This window comes from Chiroxiphia lanceolata, chromosome 16 (assembly GCF_009829145.1).
Source record: "Chiroxiphia lanceolata isolate bChiLan1 chromosome 16, bChiLan1.pri, whole genome shotgun sequence".
Taxonomy (NCBI): domain Eukaryota; kingdom Metazoa; phylum Chordata; class Aves; order Passeriformes; family Pipridae; genus Chiroxiphia; species Chiroxiphia lanceolata.
In genome coordinates this window covers 6,260,836-6,283,009 of record NC_045652.1, presented here as the reverse complement: position 1 = coordinate 6,283,009, position 22,174 = coordinate 6,260,836, and the positions used below count along the sequence as shown (strand labels likewise).

The 22,174-nt window shown below is 37.7% G+C and overlaps 1 protein-coding gene across 1 annotated transcript in view; it reads right to left on the bottom strand.

Moving 5' to 3' along the window:
• Positions 1-22,174, bottom strand: part of CLEC16A (C-type lectin domain containing 16A) — a 63,474-nt gene that overhangs the window by 26,470 nt on the left and 14,830 nt on the right. Inside the window, 10 exon segments of the mRNA XM_032703711.1 lie at positions 1,957-2,077; positions 5,296-5,424; positions 6,505-6,555; positions 7,886-7,930; positions 8,411-8,520; positions 9,686-9,808; positions 10,537-10,637; positions 14,726-14,855; positions 16,261-16,489; positions 21,172-21,285. Of these exon segments, the coding sequence (XP_032559602.1) occupies positions 1,957-2,077; positions 5,296-5,424; positions 6,505-6,555; positions 7,886-7,930; positions 8,411-8,520; positions 9,686-9,808; positions 10,537-10,637; positions 14,726-14,855; positions 16,261-16,489; positions 21,172-21,285 (1,153 nt within the window).

Below are 22,174 nucleotides of genomic sequence, written 5' to 3'. Positions count from 1 at the left end.
TGCAAAGAAGTGTGCTGTCCTTCCTGACAGTAATTGCAGTGCCTAATTTTTCCTCATGCAAAATGAAGCCTGTAGCCATTTTGGACACCGCACCTCCAAGACATGGATCCAAGAGTTCTGTGGACTTTCTCAAAGAAAAATACAAGTCGTAGGAAACAACCAAGGAAGGAGAGTTCAAAGACCTCAGCTGCTTGCAGCACAGATGTACATTAGGTGAAAACAGCTGACTGTGTTCATGCAATACCTGAAAAGACTGCATTACATGAATTCTTTACTAATATAACAGCTACTTGAGGAGATGGTCTAAATGTACCTGATCTGCCTCAGGGCTTGATCTTTAATGATTTTATAATTTACTGTCATCACAATTCCAGAAATCGTCTGCAGGCACTAAAAGCTCTTACAGAAAACTTTTAGCCCTTTGGATGCACAGCTGGTGGCCCAAGACAAGCATCAGGTTGCAGAAAGTTAATGCACCACCTCCCACTTGACAAGAAGAACCTTTCCCAACAGCACAGAGCCCATTAGGTATGACATTCTGCTTTACTGCTTACTAAGAATGCAACAAATCAAGGACCCACCCAGATGTTCCCACAAAGGACATTTAGTTAAGATTAGAGGATGTGTCCCTGGTCATACACCTGCACCACATTTTGGCTTCCTCTCTTTTCTTCAAATATGACAAGTTGCACTGGGCAACTGTCTCTACCTGACTCTGTTTTGAGCAGGGGAGTTAGACTAGGTGATCTCCTGATGTTCCTTCCAACCTCAATTATTCCATCATAAACTTTTCTCAAACATTTTTTTTAGAAATATTGGCTGCTTTTCTAAAGCCTGGATACTCGGTAGAGACAGAGTGCACAAGGAGATTTAAGTATAATGCGACTTATTTTCAGTTTCAGCAAAGAAGTAACAGCTTTAAATGTACCATCATTTACCTCTTGGCCATGACATTTAAAATATTGCCACAAACAGAATGCTGTTCCCAGCCTGAAACCAAGCACTGAGGCTGTTAATTTGAGCTGCCAGTGAACTTCACACAGTGAGCTGCTGACTAAGATTAAAAAGATACCTGCATGAGACACCTACAGCCTCACATGCAGTCTGAGGCAGGCAGTTATCACACAACATGTGAGTGATTCAAAACTACTGTAGAAAAACAACACTGAAAAGTAATAGATATCATTCTGGTGGCAGTATACCCAGCAATATGGAGTGAACCTTCTGTGGAATTCCCTGCCTCTCAACACATACATTTATATACAGTGCTGACAACCTTGCAACTACACCTAAAGGTTTACAATGAACATATGCCCATCAAAATATTAAAAATGTTTCTTTACAAGATACTTTAATCTTTCTCATCCAGCTCCCATAAAACACCAGCATTGCATTCAGGTAAAAGGAAAAAAAAGTAATTTTGATAAAGTCAGTTCTGTAGGATTTTTCAAAATCCAGACAGTAGCTGAAACCATTAGTGGATCATGTTAACCTCCACTTGACACTATTTGTATATAAACAACCATAACTGGAAGCATCTTAATGTTCAGAAGAATTTTTAAAGACTTGTGATAATATAGATTGGGGAAAATTTGTTACATCAACACTATCTCTGAAGTGGTAATTAAAAAAGGTAAACAATTAGAATTTTTTAGGTCTTGTTTTGCCCACTGCTAAGTCTCCAGCCAAGATAAGGCGTCTATGCAATGATGTGTATCCTGTATGCTTTATGCCAAAATGCTGATATTCTCCTGTTTCTCTCTTTTGGGCAACATAAAAGACTTTAACTGGAAAATAAGTTTTTATATTACAACACACACTAGAACTTCACCTCTGTACTACCTCAATTCAGGTAGTTTAGGTAACAATAGCAGTAATAAGCATTTTAGAGGGGAAAAAAAATAAGCCAGTAACTTCTCCATGTCAGACTATTTGGGAAATTGAGGGACTACTTACTCAAATCAAGAACATCATCTGTCTTTATCAGATCTCCCTCCCTCGTGAGTGGTAACTGAGTTTCTGGCTCATCTCGCAAGTGCAGTGACAGCGAACGGAGCATAAAGAAAACTCTGATTGCCTTGAGAAATTAAAGAAAAGAATATTAAAATATTGCTACACCCAGTACTACATATTTTAGCAGAATCTTACAAACGTATCCTGGCTTTTACAACCCCTGAGTTTGTTCTCATACAGTAAATATACATTTTAAATATAAAGTAGAATGTAATTTCAAACTTAGCTAGAAAAATACATAAAAGAAGTTGAAACGTGCAATTTTCAATGAAGTGGAAGCAGCAGAGCTTTTTTGGCACTGGCACACTTAGACAGACTGTGACTGACAGGTAATTTTTTCTTTAATAATTATTTTAAGACTGATTGTATTTGCAATACCTGTATGCTACAAACACCTCCACAACCAGGCTTCAGAGACTGTCACATTTTGAACTCAAAGCAGTGATAACTTTTCTGGTCAAGCCTAGCTAAGATGTCTGCAAGTTAGAGAGAAAATAGTGGGGATTTTTGCATTTTAATTTGCTGTGTTCATCAGAACTAGCCACATATAATACAACATTCTTGGAGCACTTGATTCATGTTCTCAGAAGATCTGTACCAGGGCAAAGCATTCTGAAAGCTGCACTAGACCCAAGAAACTTTCAACAGCTGCTCTGTGAAATTAATAAGCTGGTTTTGATTTATAAATTCATGACATATGGTATGCAAAGACCAAAAGTGTCAAAGAACAATCATCATTTTATTAGCCACATTTTGAAAGGCACCATTTATAATCCTCTTCCCCTACAAGAACTGTATTTTCAGTATAGTAAATGAAAAAATCGTTTTTATTACTTCTGGTGTTTTGTTTTTTAAGAGTTTCCTACACAGTAATTCTGTGGCATACTGTAAATTAACTGCTGCCTTACAGTAAAAGCATTGAATTCATGAACAGCTGCAATGCCCAGAAACTCCCAGATTGCAGGAAGTATCAGGAAAAACAAATCTGAAGTGCTTTAAGGGAAAACCCTTCACCCCTCTATTTTTAAAATCAACAGAACTGTGGCTCCTGTGAACCAGCAATGTGAGTGCTTGGCCAGCCATCATCCTGGCAGAGCTTCCAGAAACTTCTGGCACAGCAGGGATGAAGAGAGGGAAGTCATGTACCCAGCTCTTCCATGAAATGACAAAGCAGATGAATTTGGCATGCTGTTGAAATCTAACAGGGCAACATGATTCTGTGAATCAAAGGATGTCAAGGGTATCTAAAAAAAATATGATATTAACACTGGCTTATTCATAAGAACAGAGTAATTTTGTAATGGGAGATTTCTCCCCTTTAGGCAGATTGCATTCTAATGGACTGTGGATTTACTGAAATTATATACTATTACTATAAAGCACTTTTACTATCAGATGCTTCAAGAAAAATTCACAATAAGACTTTTCAAATTCAATAAAGAACAGGTCTATTTTTGGTAACCCAAAAGTCAAACCCAACAAGGCTTTTGGGTTCTTTTGTTTGTTTGTTTTTGTTTTTGCTTTTGTGTTTGTTTTTTAATTTAGAGGGCAGGCATCACTCAGCCTGCCTTCACTTATTTTTCCCTTCAATCCTCTTCCTCCTAGACAGCATTAATTTTTGTTGCATATGTTCCCTATAAAACAAACATCTCTCATCTCCAAACATATCATCACATTTACTGCAGATTAATGTACAGCAGTAGGAAACAAAATTAGAACTTTAGCCTTTGCAAGAAAAAAATTAAAAAGCAAGAACATCAGATGAAAAGGGAGTTATAGTGTGCTTCCTACAATATTGACAGCCTTCAGTTTGTTAGCAATATCAATATAAATCCAAAATCATGTGAGCTGGGCCTTCCTACAACAGTTTATTGCCACGTAGAGACTTTCTACAGCGAAAGAAGTCAGAGCCTAAAAAGATCTGATCTCTAACAGCTAAGAACTCACAATATAATCAAAGTAAGGGACTTTTTCACTTGCCAGTGAAACAAAACTCAAGAACTTTTCTGGAATCATGACACAGGATGCTCAGAATCAACTGTTCATTTGAAACTGTCAGCAAAACCCCAGAAGTGGCAGCAGCAATGTCACAAGATAGACCTCGAGTTCAGCATATTGTTATGGCAATTCAGCAAAGCAAGGGAGCCCAGCTGGAAGAAAGCAGCCCAGGAATTGAGAAAATGCTAAAACTTGTAGAGCAATGTGACTGGGGAAGGACAATCGACAAGGAAGCATTGTGGGACTTCTTGTGGATGATAAAGCCCCTTTCATCCCAAACACTCTACAGGAATATTTGCATTGATTTTTTGATTTCCACTAACAGAAGTTAAGCTATTCCTTATTTAGCTCATGAAAACCATGGAACAGTCAGTTTCCATTAATGTGCATTTCTAAGTATCCTTCTGTTAAATGCCTCAGAGAGAATTCCAGGAAGCATTTTTGCTTTCTAAGAATACTTTTCAAAATAATTCACTGTATTTTATCAGACAGTTTGCGGTGATAACAAAAGCTGTGTGGTTCACAGTAAGTAATGAAAACAAACCTTTTCAGAAGATTCCTGGAAAAATGTTTTTTCTTCAAGGGTACTTGAATATATGTACATATTATGTAAATGCAAAGAAACCCAAAGAACAGCACTTTTCAAATAATAATGTCATGCAATAATATCTCTCTCAGACTTACTGGCACTGCAAGGCTTACTGGACACTGCCAGATACGGGCCAAGAACTGATTAACCTAAGAATGGTGATAATGATTCAGGTCAGTATTACCTCTACAGATTGTGTCAGTCCTGAAAATAGATATTTTGCTATTTTTCTCCTCATTCTCAAGATCTCTGTTAGTAATTACTTTGAACGCTGGAATAGAGTTAAACTTTTTGTTATGTGTAGAAACATGAGCAATATGAAGTCAGCCAGCCTTCCACTGGAGATTCCCACTACAGGAATATAATTGTAAGACAGATGGAGATATCTGACAATATATTAATGAATGCCATTGTATGTAGATGTCTGTATGATCTGAAAAATTAAAACCCCACTGCAAAACCATGTTGTGTTGACTAGACACAGGAAATCATACAGAAAAAGTTTTTCTTCACTGGGACAGGTAATTATTTTATACTCTGCACAGGTCTATCTTCACCAAGTCTTTCTCATTTTATGGAAGAAGCTTCCAACCAAGCAGTTTTCAGGGAAAAATATTATTTGTATTTCTAGAATTGTGCAAGGACTTTGGTATCATTTTGCCATGAACAAATATAAGAAAAATAGTCTTACTCACTCTTCGTGTTCTTTCCACATCTCCACAAGGCAATCTTTTCACAAAATCAATACCAGTCAGTGGTGTCCCCGTTGGAGGCAGTAAGATTGAGGCATCCATCATCAAGTATTCTACATTCATGGGTTTAATCTATAAAAGTATTTTAACATTGATTACCATACAGGACAATAAGCCTCTTTGCTTTCAAATATAACTCATTGTTCCATATTCTAGAGTTCTGAGAAATTTTAATACCAACTGTCTTACTTGAAGCTCCTTACAAGCAATCTCTGTTTTATATTTGTTCATCGTTCCCTCACATACTGTTGAAGTTTCCATACTGATAGAACGGGGGGAAAGCTCCAAAAGATTACTGAAGAAGAGGTACTTCCCTAATACTGAAAACCAAATTTGTCAGGTTTGCTTTTAAGTTTTGACTTAAATTTGTGATTACTTCCATCACAAGAGTTTCCTATAACTTTTTCTCTCCAGAAACAACTTTCTGGTTTCTAATAATGCAGCAACTTTCAAAGTTAAATATTTCACTAAAAACTTCTATTATTTAGGCTGGTAAGATATGTGTAAGATGCTTCCCATATTAAAAGACTTATTACAACACACCAGCTGTAGATTGTGCTTTTTCAAAGAGACAACGAGCAGCTGCTCATTAAATCCCTCACCACTGGAGAAAAAACCCTGTAACTGAGTACCCAAAGCATTTTTATCTGAACTCTACCCTAAGAATTGAAACAGATAATTACTTTTAAAACACATTTACAGGTTAAATATGAACTGAGATCAATCTTAGTAATCCATTAACACCTTCACAAGCAGTACCTCTCCTAGAGCAAAGGGTTCAACGTTTGCTTGCTCCAACCTGTTTTCCACTGGTAAATAAAGTGACACCATCAAAACTGAGACCTTGCTGGGCTTTGGACAGATATAGGAAGATTTTCATATTGTTTAGTAACTAGGGAAAAATAAGTCCAATGTCCCATTTAGCAGGATAATTTTTGTATACTCCATCTCAGAAAGTAATGGGCTTTACTAAATAAAGAGTTCTGAAATTTCATATAACAATTTCTGTAGCTAGAGACACAACTCCTCTGAGATAAAACCACATTTGGTTATTCTCCTGTCAGCAATAAAGACCCCAGTAACTATCAGTAACTGTTCCTGCTCCTGTGCTGTATCTGGGTTTGAGGATTTGGCAGAAAGGTTGTCACTTACTGTCATACTCCGGTATTCGTCTTCAAACATATCCAGAAAAATTTCTTCTCCCTTCCAAAAGCAAGAATATGGACACATCATGAAACCTGAGGGCTGTGGAGCCAGGTTTGTTTGGTTTGGCTATGAACAGGGTGTCTGTGAAGGGAGGCCTCTGCAGGACACTGCTGAGCACCACAGCAACACTGATGGGAAAACACACTAAGAGGGAGAGGGATTCCTCTGCAGCCCCTGGAGAGGACCATGGTGGAGCACATACCCACAGGGCAGCAGGAAGATGTGCCCTGAAGGAGCTGCAGTCTGTGCAGGACCCACAGATTATTTTCCTGAAGGACTGCAGCCCGTGGAGGAGGAGACCCACACTGGGGCAGTGGAAAGTGTGAGGAAGAAGAGGCAGCAAGAGATGAACTGTCATGGCCTGACGTCAAACCCCTATTTCCCCATCGCCCCTACACCACTCAGCAGGGGGAGAAGGCAGAAGAGACAGGAATAAAGGAGCAGAGCTGAGCCTGGGAAAAAGGAGGGGTGGGGGGGAAGGTGTCTGGTTTTATTTTTAAATTTGTCTTTGTTTCTCGCTATCTAAATTTATTTTTATTGGCAATAAATTCATTTTTGCCAAGTTGGCTCTGCTTTGCCCATGACTGTAATTAGCAAGTGACCTCTCAGTTCTTTATCTTTACAGCAAGATATTCTCTTCTCTCTCCATCCTGTTGAGGAAGGGCAGTGAAAGAGCAGTTGAGTGAACCTCTAGCAGCCAACCATAAGGTGACTTATTTTTTGGAAGCCATATTGAGCAGTCTTCAAAAGTATTCTGACAAAAACAGGAAGATATTTCAGACACTTGAAATCTCTAATGGATTTATTGCTCCTTATATGGAAGTTAACACCTAGATCTTATCATTTTAATTCCTTCACTGTTTACAACACACACACACAAAAAAGGCAAAAAGTTGCAAAGGTCTCCAATAAGAAAAAAAGATTAAGTACCAGCATTTCAGATAAGACACAAACAAAAAATAATGTCAAAACCAAACACATTCCATATTAGTGCCAATGATAAAATCCCAGGAATCGTGCTCTAATTGTGTGGCTCAGTTCCATGAAACACGTAACAGAAGCAACAAAGGGGCATGACTGCTAACTTGCCCTCCAATATAAACCCTGAGTCTTCTAACAGCCCTTTTGTGACATATGTCAGTGTGGCATGGGAAGGGCAGGAAAGGAGAGGAATCCCCCAACAAAACACTTCCTTTTCTGTCACAAATTTGGAGTTCTCATATTAAAAAAAGTGCTGCCTTGGGCACCAGTAAAGACTGGGCTGCAGACTTGCTTCTAATTCCACATGATGTAAAGGACTTTTTCTTACAGCATTTTGCATATATACCTTATAGAAACGACGAAGGAGATGAACACTTTCTTCCCTGGCACCCTAGAAAAGATAAAATGATTTTCAGGGAGTACATACACAATTTAATTATTAATCACATTAAAAAACCCACCCAAAAACTCATATAGAAGAGACTGTCTATTGATTTCCCCACACACAGTCTTCATCCCAGAATTTGACAGAATACATTTTGAACTTCTGAAAATACAGCTTATGTGAGCTTATTAGTTTCAAAAGGACTTTTCTTTACATTGCTGAGGTGGATGACATACAAATTTCAGAGAGAAAATTAAACCTAACACTGCTTGGGAAGTTATGAGTTTAAATAGCATGATAACAGCAAAGCTGGGGACAGAACAGAGCTTTTGATTCTTCTGCACAGAGCCACCAATGCAAAGATGTTCTAGAAGCTCAAATTTCACATTTAGGCTAATTGCAATCAGAAATGAAATAAATTTCTTCAACTATATTACAAGACTCAAAGACTAGTAATGCTGTGACTGGAAATTTGAAAGAAAATACCTCAAGACAAGCAAGGTGAACATCTTTTATGATGCTGCCATTTTTAGAAAACACGAGCTGCTTCAGCAACAGGCACCCAAGTTCTAAAGTTGCCAAACGGATTTTTCCATCTATGAAAAGAAAATTTCAATACACAAAGAAGCAGCAGTTTAATTATTGTTCTTCTCATTATCTGATGTTCTTCAATATTTTTACTTTTCCCCCAGTTGTCAAACTTGGCTCCTCTGTCACACACGCCCTATCTGACAAGTATGACTGCAGATGCTGGCTTACAATGCTGATGGTTAAAAAAGAAAAAGAATTGGAAGAGTAATTTAAAACAGAAGATAATTTCAAGCAGAACCGTGCAATAAGAAGGTAACAAAGACAAACACAGTTGAAAAATAAGCCAAACCCATGCCTTCATTAATCTGCAACCACAGGTTGAATTACACTAAAATTACAAAAGGATCAGAGACATTTGGCATGGATAAAGTCACAAGGTGAAAGGCAGCTTTGTATGTAGCATACTAACAAGGTATAGCTTTTCCTTAAAGGAAGTCCAAAGGATTCAGATACAGCCTGGATCTGAGAATCTAGAGAAGTCAGACTGAAAGAATGCACTGAGATTTTAAGCTTAATGTCAGAAGGATTTTAAAAAACGATATTAGAAATTATGTACAGTCTGAGCTCAGTGATCTACACTAAGACAATATACCCAAGAGACAGACTGACACCTCAGCTTTTGACTCCAACTCCTGTTTTACCACTTCAAAAGTTAGCACTATGTTGTCAGAAACTAAAGATACAAAGGTCAGTACCGCCTCAAAAAAAGAGAAAAGATGTTCTACATTGCATTTAGCAAGTGTAATAAAAATCCAGTATTTCCACTCCTCCCCAGCACGTCCCTCCCCAGACAAGCCTTTACTTAAATGCATTTCCTCATCTTGCACTCTTCCCTGTTGCTGCATGTATAAACTCTTCATATATAAACATGTTTTTAATCTGTGACTGGCACATCAGCACTAGTTAATGCTCTCATCTGAGTCTTGCAAGTCAAATGAACATTAGGTTTTATTCTGCAAACAATCAGGAACTTGATAATGTGTCCGTTTCAGGGGAAAACCAGTTCCACTCATTTGAAGTTTTAAGGGGGGAAGTGCAGGGAGAAGAGCTGTGGCTTGAACAAAAGTCATATTTCCATGGAATGGGTCACTGAGCATTGTAACCAGATGGCTTTTTTCCAGCTTCAAAAGTTTCAGCTTGGAAGGAAAACAAATACTGGAAAAGCAATACCTGGTTGTGCAGCATAATTCATTATCCTGATGAGCCTTTCTGCAAGTACATGATTATACGAGTTTCTCTCTTCAGCATGTTGAGCTGGAAGCTGAATTCTCTCCAGCTTGACTGGGTCAATTCCTTTTTCAGGGGTGAAGGAAGAAAGGCAAATTAGAAAACAGGAGTATATCCTGAGGCAAGTATTTAACAGACCACAGCAGTTTTCTCAGAACATAATAATCAGCAACATGAAACTAGGCAAGTTAGCTTTGAATTAATATTACAAGGAGGAACAACAGAAAGACTAAAGACATTGATGAATCCCTGAAAATTCTCAGCCTTAAACAGAGCACTCAAATCCCAAAGTGGTTGGTGAAATTCAAACTATTTTGCTGTTTCTGAAATTCTAAAACTATTTGTTTGCATCTAAATCAAAAGAAAGTCAAACCATATATCTGAAGAGCATAGTGACTGAAGGAAAAGATGAAAGTCTGATTTTAAATTCTGCTCTGGTAGTAAGTGATCTGCCCATATATGTTTAAAAAAAATAAGAATTTTATTTTGTAAGTAGAAGCCTCTGATTGAGTATCCTCCTCCATGCAAATTAAATTCCCCCTGAATGGTTGTATAAGGAAATTAATCCCATTTTTCTTCAACATATTCCTCTAAAATATCGAGATATTTCTCAGAATAGACTGGTTACTGTAAGACCTCTTAGGACAATACATAATTATGGATTGCTGGGAATCTCCCTGTCCTGTTCTAAAGAATGGTAATAAACAATCTCATAAAACAGAAGATGATTATATTTAGGTTTACAGTTTCTTCCAACCCTGGCCTTGCAGTTAACTCTGCATAACAACACTTACCTTTGTTGTGTGACATTGCATATAAAAGACAGAGCACAAAGAGGGCATAGTAATCATCTTCAGGACAGTCCAGTGCATTATAGACCATATCAAGAAAAGGTCTGTGGAAAGGAGTAATTTAAAAAAGAGAAAAATGGTTAAGAAAGAAACATATCTATAGAAAAATGAGTAACTATCTTATTCTACATGTAGCTAATGGAAGAGGTAAATTTACAGTAAGGCACATTTTCAGGCATTAAAAAAATTTCTGTTACAGAGTACTCAGATTATAGCCATGCCTTGCATTTACACTCTGCCAATAATTCTGATGCTTTAACAGGATTTGTTACATAATACTTTCCCAGGAATTGATTGTTCAAACATTTACTGGTTGTTTGTGGCACATTTAGTACGTATTGAAAGCTTGTTTTAAGTGTATATGTAAGCAACTTCAAGGAGCTGCTCTCACTGTTGCATAAAAGAAAGAGAATACCTCCAAACTCATGTACTAAACAGAGTTGAAAAGTTCTATACAAGGAAGCACTTTTCATCAGAAGTTTGGACAAAGCCATTTTGTTCTAGAACAATCAACAACTTTACCATGCAACAGTTATAGGAAAGAAAAATTAATAAGCAGGAAACATTTGAATGAAAAAAAGAAAGCTTTGGATTGCAGATAAACTTTGTTTTCCTGAGTTTAAGCACATGTGACCTATGACACTTCTGCAGGAAGTTACAAAGTGCCAAGTTCACCTTTTACCTGTACCCTGAAGAGACCACAAAAGTCAATGTAATCCAGAAGCCGTTTGGACAGATCAGATATGGCTGAGATTTAGCTGATATGAGCACGAGCCTGACTGTAAGGCAGTTTGGCTTCTTGTCTTAGGCTGGCTTGCATCCAATCAGTTGCACCAGTTCAGAGTATGAGTGAAAATTCAATATATTTTCACAACTGGTCCAGACAAACAAACAATATATCAGGGAAGTGTCACAGTCACCAGAAGATGACAGTCTAGAAACCTGAGTGAAATGAGTTAATTCCCTACCTTTTGAAGTATTTTTTAATAGGGAAAGGAAAAAAAACCCTTATATTACCTAAATTACATTCAAATAAAATACATTAAGGTAACATCAAAGTCATAAAAACAAAGACATTTTCCTGTCTTCAGAGCTAGCAGACAAGAAGCATCCACTACAAACTCATGGTTGTGGTCAGCTGGGGGTCAGCAGGGCTATCAGAGCCCAGAACACAACATACTTCAGTACCTCCTCCAGGCCTGTGGCGCCATCATGGCCACACTTAATGTGCCCCAGTAAAGCCACCAAGTCATAACAAGGGACTTGACCTTCCCGTCAGCTCCACACACATTTCACCACCATGTTCTCTTTTACTGAAACAAGGCAGGGATCAGATTCACAGACCACGTTGTTCCTCTGCTCAGTTCCTGACACTGCAGCACGTCGCCCGTTTCTGAAGCTGCATCACAATCATCCTCTGCGGGAAACACCACCGAGTTACGATCCCTCTTTGCCCAAGGTCAACACCTCTCTGTGCCTAAGCCAAATTTCCCACATATTGTAGATCTTAAAAGAATGTAACTATTCAAGGAAAACCAACCTAAATAATTAGCAATGTTGAAAACAAACCAAGAGGGCCTTCAGGTTTCCTAAGCGTTAAACAAACCCTAAAGCCTCATGTCACCCTCAAACTGGGGGCTTTTCACACCACAGGGTGAGTTCAGCTTCAAGGGCTAAAGAAAGAGGACCAAGATATCCAGGTTCAAGATATTAACATACTTAAATACAAGATAACATGAGGTCTGCTTTCAGACCAACAGACACTAACTAACCTAAAACGTGACCTATGATATAAAAGTAATGTTTAATATAATTTTGTTAAAGCCAGTGTTTTAGCAGGTCAAAGCTGCTGAAACATCAGTAGCTGTTCATATAACACCAATGTTACACGGTATTAAATGATTTCTGTAATTTCTAATGCATTTTTCATTGTTTTAACCCCTGCATACTAATTAGATTTGTGAAATTACATAACTTGAAAAAAACTACAGCAGCAAGAGAAATCGTTCTCATTCCAGATGCTTCTTCACAGCATCTCTCTATCTGCATTACCAGAGTCTCAGTCACAATAACCTGAGGCCAAAACAACTTCCAAGAATCCCACTCACCAACAGTCCTCAAACAGACTAAATACATGATGGACACAGAAAAACTCAGCTGTAAGAAAATAGCAACCGAAGCCACAACATAGCACAAAGATTTCACATTCTGGAAAAAGGCTTTGCTGTACAGCATATTGCAAAAGAAAGGTAATTTAAAACATGTCTTTAAGCTCAAACTTTCCAGCAGTGAGGCCCATCAAAATAAAATTACACCCTAAAATACTTCAGCTGCCTCTTTTATGTTCTTCACAGCAATAAAAGAGCTAAGGGAAAGTGAAAACTTGACTTAGCTTTTAAAGCTTTTAAACTTCCTTCCATGCTGTTTTCCATTCATTTTTCAACAACTATTGGACTATTTTTAAAAAACACTTTTAATAGTGAACTCTGTATTGTAAATATTTTCAAATATAAGTAGTTCTTAACTCTGTAAGCATTTTCTTCCTTTACTAGGCTTTTCCTACCAACTTGACAGAAGAAGCAGATCAAATGCCATACAAGTGTTTCTTCAAATTATTTATTCTTGTGGAGTGTGTCCACAACTGAAGACTGCAACACTGGCAATCACAATCACCACAGTCATGAATGATTATTCCAGTTAGGGAGACTCACTTTGGGCATGGCATGATGTTCACTGCATTTTCCACTACCACATGGTACCTTATCCACAAGACTCAGTGATTTCCATCAGTGTAGGGCAGAAACTGCACACACTTGAGTAAATCTCTTGAGAAATTTAGCTACTGTTTCTAATACTACATTTGGCATAGAAGATAACACAAGATTTTAAGCTACAGCAGCTTATCCGCAGGTATTTCCAAAAATTCACATACATAACTAAGGTCACTACCAATTGCACTACACAAGGTCTATCCTTATTTTAAAAATATTTTTAGCTCTGCACATTCTTTGATGTAAATGCAGGACGCTGTGAGATCATATCTGCAGAACAAGAGAGTCCTGAACTGCAGACATTTGCCAAATGCATCACATCTAAGGATTTTGCACTTTTTGAGACCTGAGCATCACAGTCATTTTAGTATTCAATGCAGTCATGGCCAATTTCTTTATAAAAGCCATTTGGCACATATTTTAGTCAAATTATCAATAATCTAGAACAATGCATTTTAAAGCCAGTTCAAGTCAAGGTTCAATTTCACTTTTACAATGAAATGAAATGTTATCTTTATTAATGAATGTAATCTAAGGTACATCAAAGCTATAATGGAGACAGAATGAAATTCTGGGAATACCAGGCAGCATTTCCCAAGTTTAAAAATAAATTTAAAATGCTATTAAACATGTGCATTTCCCCACCAGACACATCTGCAATTACTTTTGTGTCAGATACAGCACATTTGGTTTCTTTTCTCTAACATCCTATTAACAGGACCACAAAATTCTTACTGAGAAGGTGTCTTACAAGTATTTAATATATCCAAGTTTAAATTTTTAACTCAGGGTGATTTCTGGTCCCAGAAACACTTAAAAACTGTATTTTCAATAGAAGTCTTCTTAATACCCTTAAATACACTAATGGACCCTGGAAACTGTAGGTTAGAAGGGCTTATCTGTAACTACTACCACTAAGATTTTGCCAAATTCAGCCCTGAACTGAGGAGTTTTCCTTGTTTTTTTCCCTACAGGTGCATACAGAACTGACAAATGTGACCTTAAATATAATTAAGAAACTACTTCTGGTTTAATTTAGAGGTTTAGAAAATTCTGGAATGCAAACATTTATATTCTGGTTTTGTTGTGTTAATATTCTGTAATTTAACTTCACCAACTTAATGTATCACAATTGCCATAAAGGAAAGCACAAACTTTGCAAAGGAACAGGATCATTTGTACAACTGATGAGCAGAGAGGCTACATCCCACTTTTCCGTTTATTCCCTTATATGTGATGCAGAAGAACCCTGTAATTTTATCTGGAAGCAGATTTGAAACATCCCTTAAGAGAATTGAAAGAGATAAGGGGAGGACAAGGAAGGAAACAATTCAGCAAAATATATTACAGTTCTTTTATACCTGTTCCAGTTTGTTATCTCACTCCCAGAAGCAGCTGCACTCTTTTCTTCATCTGTTGTATTCTGTTCTGTCACAGTAGAGATGGACAGCTCTGACAGCTTACACCTCTCCATGATCACCATCTCTATTTCTAAAAAAACCAAAACACACCACCAAAATTGGATATTTTTAAAGTTATCACAAGCTCTTTTCTATTTTCTGTTTGCCATTAGAAGTGACTGATGCATCTATACATAAGAGGTATAACCACAAACTCAGAAAAGTTAATGAATGAATAGATGTAGGTAAATTTTCTTCCCAATAAAGAACTTTGTTTACATGTCTTTAAGGAGTTTGATGCAATAAGAAATGTAAACATATACATAAAATATGTAAAGAAATCAAACACATCATTTTGGCAAATAAACAAGCAACAGTGAGCTCCCTCCCCCACAAACCACAGGAAGAAAGCACAGAACCTCTTTCTGCTAAAAAGATTTCTCTGTGAGGATGCTGGTGAGAGTGGGGCATGGGTGGACATCAAGTTTCAAGGAGGGTGTAAAGAGGCCTCTACAATTACAGCAAACAGGACACCTGGGCCCTAGTGCTTCAAACCTGACTTTCAGTAGAACCATTAGGACCAAATCCAGCTTTTGCTTAAGAATTTGGACAAAGATGATGACTAAATGCACCAGGTTAAACAGTAGATCATTTCAGATTTTCCTCAAATCATGATAGACAATACACCATCAGCTATTTGACACCATTTAAAGAAAGCCTTCTCAAACTGACTGCTTACCTAAACCTAAATTCAATCATGTTAGGACAGGACTGTCAAAGCATAACACTCTTGTTTTCAATTGCTTGCATGCCATTCTGCCACAGAATTTTTTTTTCAATTTATGTCTAACAAATACCAGTCTCTGATGTTTGTCCTTCTAATAGTTACTAACTAGTACAATAAACAGTTACAATGCACTGTAAGATCACTCATCCTATAAAACCAATTCTTCTTAGGTTTGCATTACATCAAAACCCCTGAAAATGCACAATTAAAAAAAATCTAAAAGTTAAAGATGTTTTCAGTTTTGAATTATTTAATATCATCATCTACTATGTACTGTCACTTATAGCACACCTGTTAAATTTTACCATTGAAACATGCATAAAATACTCCTAAACCATCATGCATAGGTGAAGTGGCTCCAGCATCTGCTTCACCACAGGAGAAAACACAAAGTTGTCAAGTCTACTTATCAAGTGCCCCATACCCACCCACACCTTGGTGCAAGGCATGCATTTGGGATAAGGGCTCAGGACTACAGGAAGATAGGAAAACACTTTCATAGTTTTTAATCAGATTAGAAGTACATCTTCTCACAGAATGATTTAACACGAGAAAAAAAAACACAGCCAAAGACCTAAACAAATGTAATAGTCCTGTGTTTACCTCGTGCAACAGGAGAACAAGTCACATAACAAATCACAACTAGGTCTATACAGTAAATAGAAGTACCTATATTATAAGCATTGTTTTTATTTGCTGGTATACTCACCTTCATTTTCACTGCTTGTTCTTATGCCTTTTGAACTTGCTTCTGTACCTTTAGTTTTATCAAGGTCATCTTGGTTATCTTCAGATCCTCTCTCCTCTTCATCCTCCTCACCAACATTTTTATAGTTGGGTCTTTTTTGCATCCTCTTCTTCCCCTTCTGTTTATTAATTTCAAGAGACCTCTCAAGTGTTTCTGTTGGTTTGATGAAACATCTGATACTGGACTTTGCCTGTAAATTTGAAGTTTACACTGAGTTACAGCAAGCATTTTTAACTGTTATTCATAAAGAAACTTCAGTTCATACAAAACATGGGGCTTAGAATGTAAACTGGCATACTACTTACAAATCTCAAATCCATTTTAAAATACAAAAAAGCAAGTTGTATCAAATCTTCAGTAGCACACACTACCAAAGTAACATACTCTGAAGATTCATCATTAAAAGTATGCCATCTTGAGACAAGAAGATACAGAACTACATACTTCATCCATAGAAGTTTATTAGATTGTTTCCCCCTTCTTTGAACAGGTGAGATAGACAGTGCACATATAATTAAGATACCTTTTGTAAAAAGGATGAAGGCAGCAAAATCCTAAGTGTGCGTTGACAGTAGTGTATTAATATGAAATATACCCTTTAAAGGTCATTGGCAGTAGCAAGGACAAAACCCAATGCTCTATGCCACAAGCTTTTTTTTTTTTTTTTTTGGGTTTTTTTTTTGAGTCTTACACTTCCCTCAACATCAAACTAATCCTTGTATCAACCAGGAACAAATGACACCGTCGATAATCCTTTTCAGGTCTCCAGATGTTGACCTACCCAAGTCTAGAAAATAAGTTTCATTTGTTAGACTTAATTTTACTTGTGTTTTAGCCAAAGTTATCACTGGCTTTGGACAAGATGACAAACAGTATTCAGACAATATCCGATTTTCCTGACTATTAAGTTATGGAGCCAGACAGTAAATTTAAATTACAAATTTCCAGGAGTCTGTGCCATCCTAACACAGAACAATGTATACTTTGTAGAAAGAGACCAAGATGCTGCAAGAAGTTCTGCAACTAGAAGGACTAACAAAACTTGGTTTTCTACAATTTTGCAGCTTGCTTCTCAGCTGTGTTGCTTAAGCTCCCTTCTCACTTGCTGGGCCTGCCAGCTGGATTAGCAGAGTACAGTACAAACATTGATCAGCCAAACCTCTCTCACTGAGGAGTGAAACACATGGATTGGGGGCATCCTGCCAGCACAGGTTTATGCTAAACAAGACTGCTACAGAAACTCCACTCCCTTTGAGAGCTTAACACTTCAATCACATTTAGCTGACACTGGCTAAAGGGTTTTAAAATTTTAGGGCAAGAGAAAAGAAGTAAGACTAGAGTAAATACCAAACTGATTCTCTTCTTTGCCTCAGGTGACTCAAGTACAATAAGAATTGAAGAGACCTCAGGGAAAAAGTTTGGAAAAATCCCTCCCTTCACTTAATAAGGAACATCTATATGTAAAAACCAAGAGATTAGGGAAAGATTAGGGAAGAAGCTGTCTAGAAGTTAAAAGGTCAAAATGGTTCTTTGAGTCTTGTGATGTTTTGCAAAGGTTTTATAGAAATCTTGCATAAGACACCTTACACTTGGCACTGAAACAAACCACATAGGAGGAAGAACTTCCTACAAGACCAAAAAAACCCCATAATATGAAATCTAGTACACTTGTCCCCAGTAGCCTCTCTGATAAATTTTAGTCTTATCCAACTGCAGCACAGGGAGGTTATAAAATGACCAGGTTACCTTTTATTGGTGGCTTCTGGTCAGAAAGGTTGTAAGAAAAGGGAAGAACACCTTAACTCCTGTTCTTCAGGGAAATAACAGCAAAGTAGCATGCATGTTGCATAATGCATTTTCCCCTTTCTGCATTCACTTCTTACTTCTGCATTGCTTCCTAGAATCTTGTAGCTACTTTCTTTACGCAGAATGTATGTACTTAACTTGCATTTCTAATATGCTGTTGGCCACATGAGCAAAGTAACACAAGAGACCAGTAGACAGTGATATGCACTGAGTCATGGTCTGCTCCATATAAAGAACGTTGAAAAAAATCCCCTCTACACATATATTCTGTTCTGCTAAACACAACAAGGCTATGTATTTAAACCATTCTAAAATCTGACTTAAAATTCATTTGACTACTATATGGTTTATTACACAAGTTGATTACACAGCTTGGGGTACTGCTAATTTACACTTCTAAAATATCTTTCAAGCATATTTTCAATGATGGCTTGTCTTGTGCAATGTGTGCTTGTAAGATAAGGCAGTACCAGTAACACCTTTTACGGGAAGGGGAAAGTAGGTTAAAGAAGAAACAGGCACTGGGTAGAACTGGCCCACATCTGAATTATGCAGGAAAACAGATCTCACAGGAAGTCAGGTAAACCTTGGTGTGATGTGTGACAAGTTTAAATACATTCTGCTGGCTATACATATTCAACTCTTATTGTGAGATAAGGGTTTGTATTTCTTCTGATGACACCTAAAAACAGAAACACAGGGAAAAAATATGGAAAAATAAAAGCGTATCTTAATTTGCTATACTTTGAGGTGGAGAACCTGTTCAGTGGAGGTCAAGCAATCATTACTGCCCTATGAGTTCAGCAGATCTCCATGGGTAGGTTATTGCCAATTCCTAAGATATGAATTGTTCCTGTCGTGACAACTACCACTGCTCTTTGTCCTAAATCACTCAGGATATTTTGCATTTATACACAGCAATTGCAACCCTTCTCAGCTTCTGTTTTTGTTAAGTGTTCTTTACTCATTTAGTCTCCTAGGAAGAGGACATGTGACTCTGCTTCTCGTAATCTCAGTCCTTACTGTGCTTCCACTTTACTTCACCTTAATAGGAAGATGAACATAGATATGAGCTTCTACTTACTTCAGGTTTTAGAAACTGTTACACTTCAGCTTAAACATATCAAGACATCTCAGTTACATCCCCAAAACAACGAGCTGAGGAGATTATCAGAGTGGTTATCATGAGAAGTTAGAGCAAAAAGGAAGTAAAAGATAACTTTGGGTCTGATTTACGAATAAACACAATTCTGCACTCAGACAAAAAGCAAATTAAAAAACTTACTCATCACTTTTCTCTATTATCTCAAAACAAGTAATTCTAAAGTAACTTCTGAAATAGCTTCCAGTATTCAATAGAAATTTGCAATTTTTTTGCAACAGAAAACACCACAGTAATAACTTAGCAATGATACTGATACACCTTATGGTCCAAAGAACAGCCCCTGAAATGGCTCACAATGCTCAAAAATCAACTTTCTGCTCTGTCCCATCACAAAGAAACAAGAAACTGCCTCACCTTGACTGTGCCTCCATATCTACAGCTGACTCACTGCACTGAGTTGTGTATCAGTAGAAAATACCAAGCTCTACATGCAGCAGTTGTTCATACACATTGACAGAGAGCAGCTCACATGACAGCTCCTCTCCCTGGAAGCAGGGCATGGATCTCCTCTGGTGAAGATCACCCCACTCTTTCTGCACATAACCAACTTCCACCAGTGGGTTTTCTCACAGTACAGGTTCTCCCCTCCGTGCTTTCATGGAAGAATACAGTTTAATTTACTCCCATTGAAGCTTTTCCCCCATCCAGCACTCTGCACTCTCTGTAACAAAGCTCCACCTCCAGCAGTTTCCCTAAGGGGTCACTGCAGAAAGCCAAGGCCCTCCTATTTACTACCTGTTCAGGTAGGACAGAACTCCCCATTTACATACTGTGAGGACATATCTTTAATTCCAGTCAGAAGCAGCAACCTAAAGAGTATTACAAACATAAGAGAATAGATGAACAGGAGTTTACAGGGAAGCCCCAATATTTCTGACATTTAGTACAAGCACACAAACACACACTATAGGTGTTTTGTAACTTTGTACAGTAACTATGACAGGAAAAGAAAAAAATCTCACTTCTGTAACAACTGGTGCTCCACCCTCTCGCCACAAATTTCCTTGTAACAAAGCTGCTTCTGCACAAGTCACACACAACATTCAGTGTGCAGCCAGCAGGTCAGACATTTCCCAACACAAGTAAGGGATTGCTGTATCTTAAAGCATTCAGTCAACTCTACCATTCTACTATAGTTTTTTCTAAAATACATTATAAATATTAAGGTTAACAGAACAAAATACCAGAACCCAAAAGCTACTGGATAAGATCTGCCCACACAGCTTTCAATGCACAGAGGGAAGAAATTTGGAAGAGTTGAAGCATCTGCCCCTTGAGCTACAGCCACTGCTGGGAAAGAACATGCACGAGAATTAATCTACTGCTTGTTATAAATTAAACATTTGGTTGGCAACTGCTGGCCAGTCATTAGGGGACATGTTCAATTTTTAGACAGAACTACAGTCAGAGGCCTCTTAAAGGTCATACCCTCCCCAAAACAGGTCTTTAAAAAGTAACAAATAAGCATTTCACAAACTGTGAAACTCACAACAAAAGGGAAAATATATACATGACACTTAGGAAACCAGTAACAACAGCATCTAGCAACATCTACACAGGACTGGATGTGAAGGTAAAAGGGCAGTGACTAAGTGACAGCCCTCCCACCTATCTGAGGCTGGTCTCTGCTCTCACATGCACACAGATGCACTTTTTTAGAGATGATCAGCTTTACTGCTAAAACACTTAGAATGTTTAAAGTCTTTATTTACATCCAAGCACAGAAGACTGGATTACAGAAGTGTCCCATCAAAATGATGATCCAACAACAAAAGTTGAAGTCTATTGCTGCTCTTCTAAAGACACACACCTTGGCTTACCAGTTTCCAATACCCGATTTCATTTTTCAAAGATTTTCTTTGCCTTTAAAACATTACAATTAAAGACAATTGGCCACTTACTGAGTTTTTCTGTATATCTTGCTCAACCTTAGAAGAAAACACCGAGAGGTCACCATTGAGTATAACCTCAGCCAAGGAGTTCACCAAAGGAGCATAATGTATAATTAGAAAAACCTATTAAAAGAAGAATGGAAAGAAATATCAGACATATTTACAGAATACATACAGTTTTACAATTTCACTCACTGAACAAACTTCTTTGACCTTCTTAAGTGCTATCTGTGGTTTATATGTAAATATAACTGGTAACACTGACTGTTCATTAAATCTACTTTAAAACACAGGAGACCCATAATCGTCTTTACAGCTATTTGAACTTTCTCTACCTTTGAAGACACCTAGTTTTAATAATTGTTCATACTCTTCCCTCCTTTTGAGACATGTAAATTCTCTCTCCTTATCAGCTTTGAGATGAAAGCTGTGTGATACTCCAGCAAGGAACTCAAAACTGCTCCAGAAATTACTTTCTTTTTTAGAAACAACGCAAACTGATTATGGTGCACAGCATCCATGGATCTTCCATGACAACAACTGGGTGGATTCCAGGAAGTTCTGGGCTGTGCCCACAATTGCTGTGCAGTGATTCATGGGTAAATGCCATGCAATTGGCTGAACTGGATCAGAAGTAGCTTTTCTGGCTCTGAAATTGCAACAAATTAAGGTCTAGTGACAAAGTGGCTCCACAAGGCAGGAGTAAGGGCCATACTGCCGGGAACATTAAAGCACTTCTCCAGAAACTTTGGTGCTTTAACAGAGCTCTCTGTTTACACCAACTTCTCTATTTTGAGCCAAGGCTTACAAAAGTGTGGGCCAGCAAACAACTGGCTTCTGGACAGAATCAGCTCAGGTCCAGTCACAATAACCTTCTGCCAGCTTATATCCCTTCTCTTCACAGGAGTATCAAAGCTGGATCCCTAAACAGCTGCAAAATTCCCAAATAATTTCTAAGTCATTAAATCTAATCATTGTTTTGACAATATTTAGCTCAATGTTCTCCACAGGT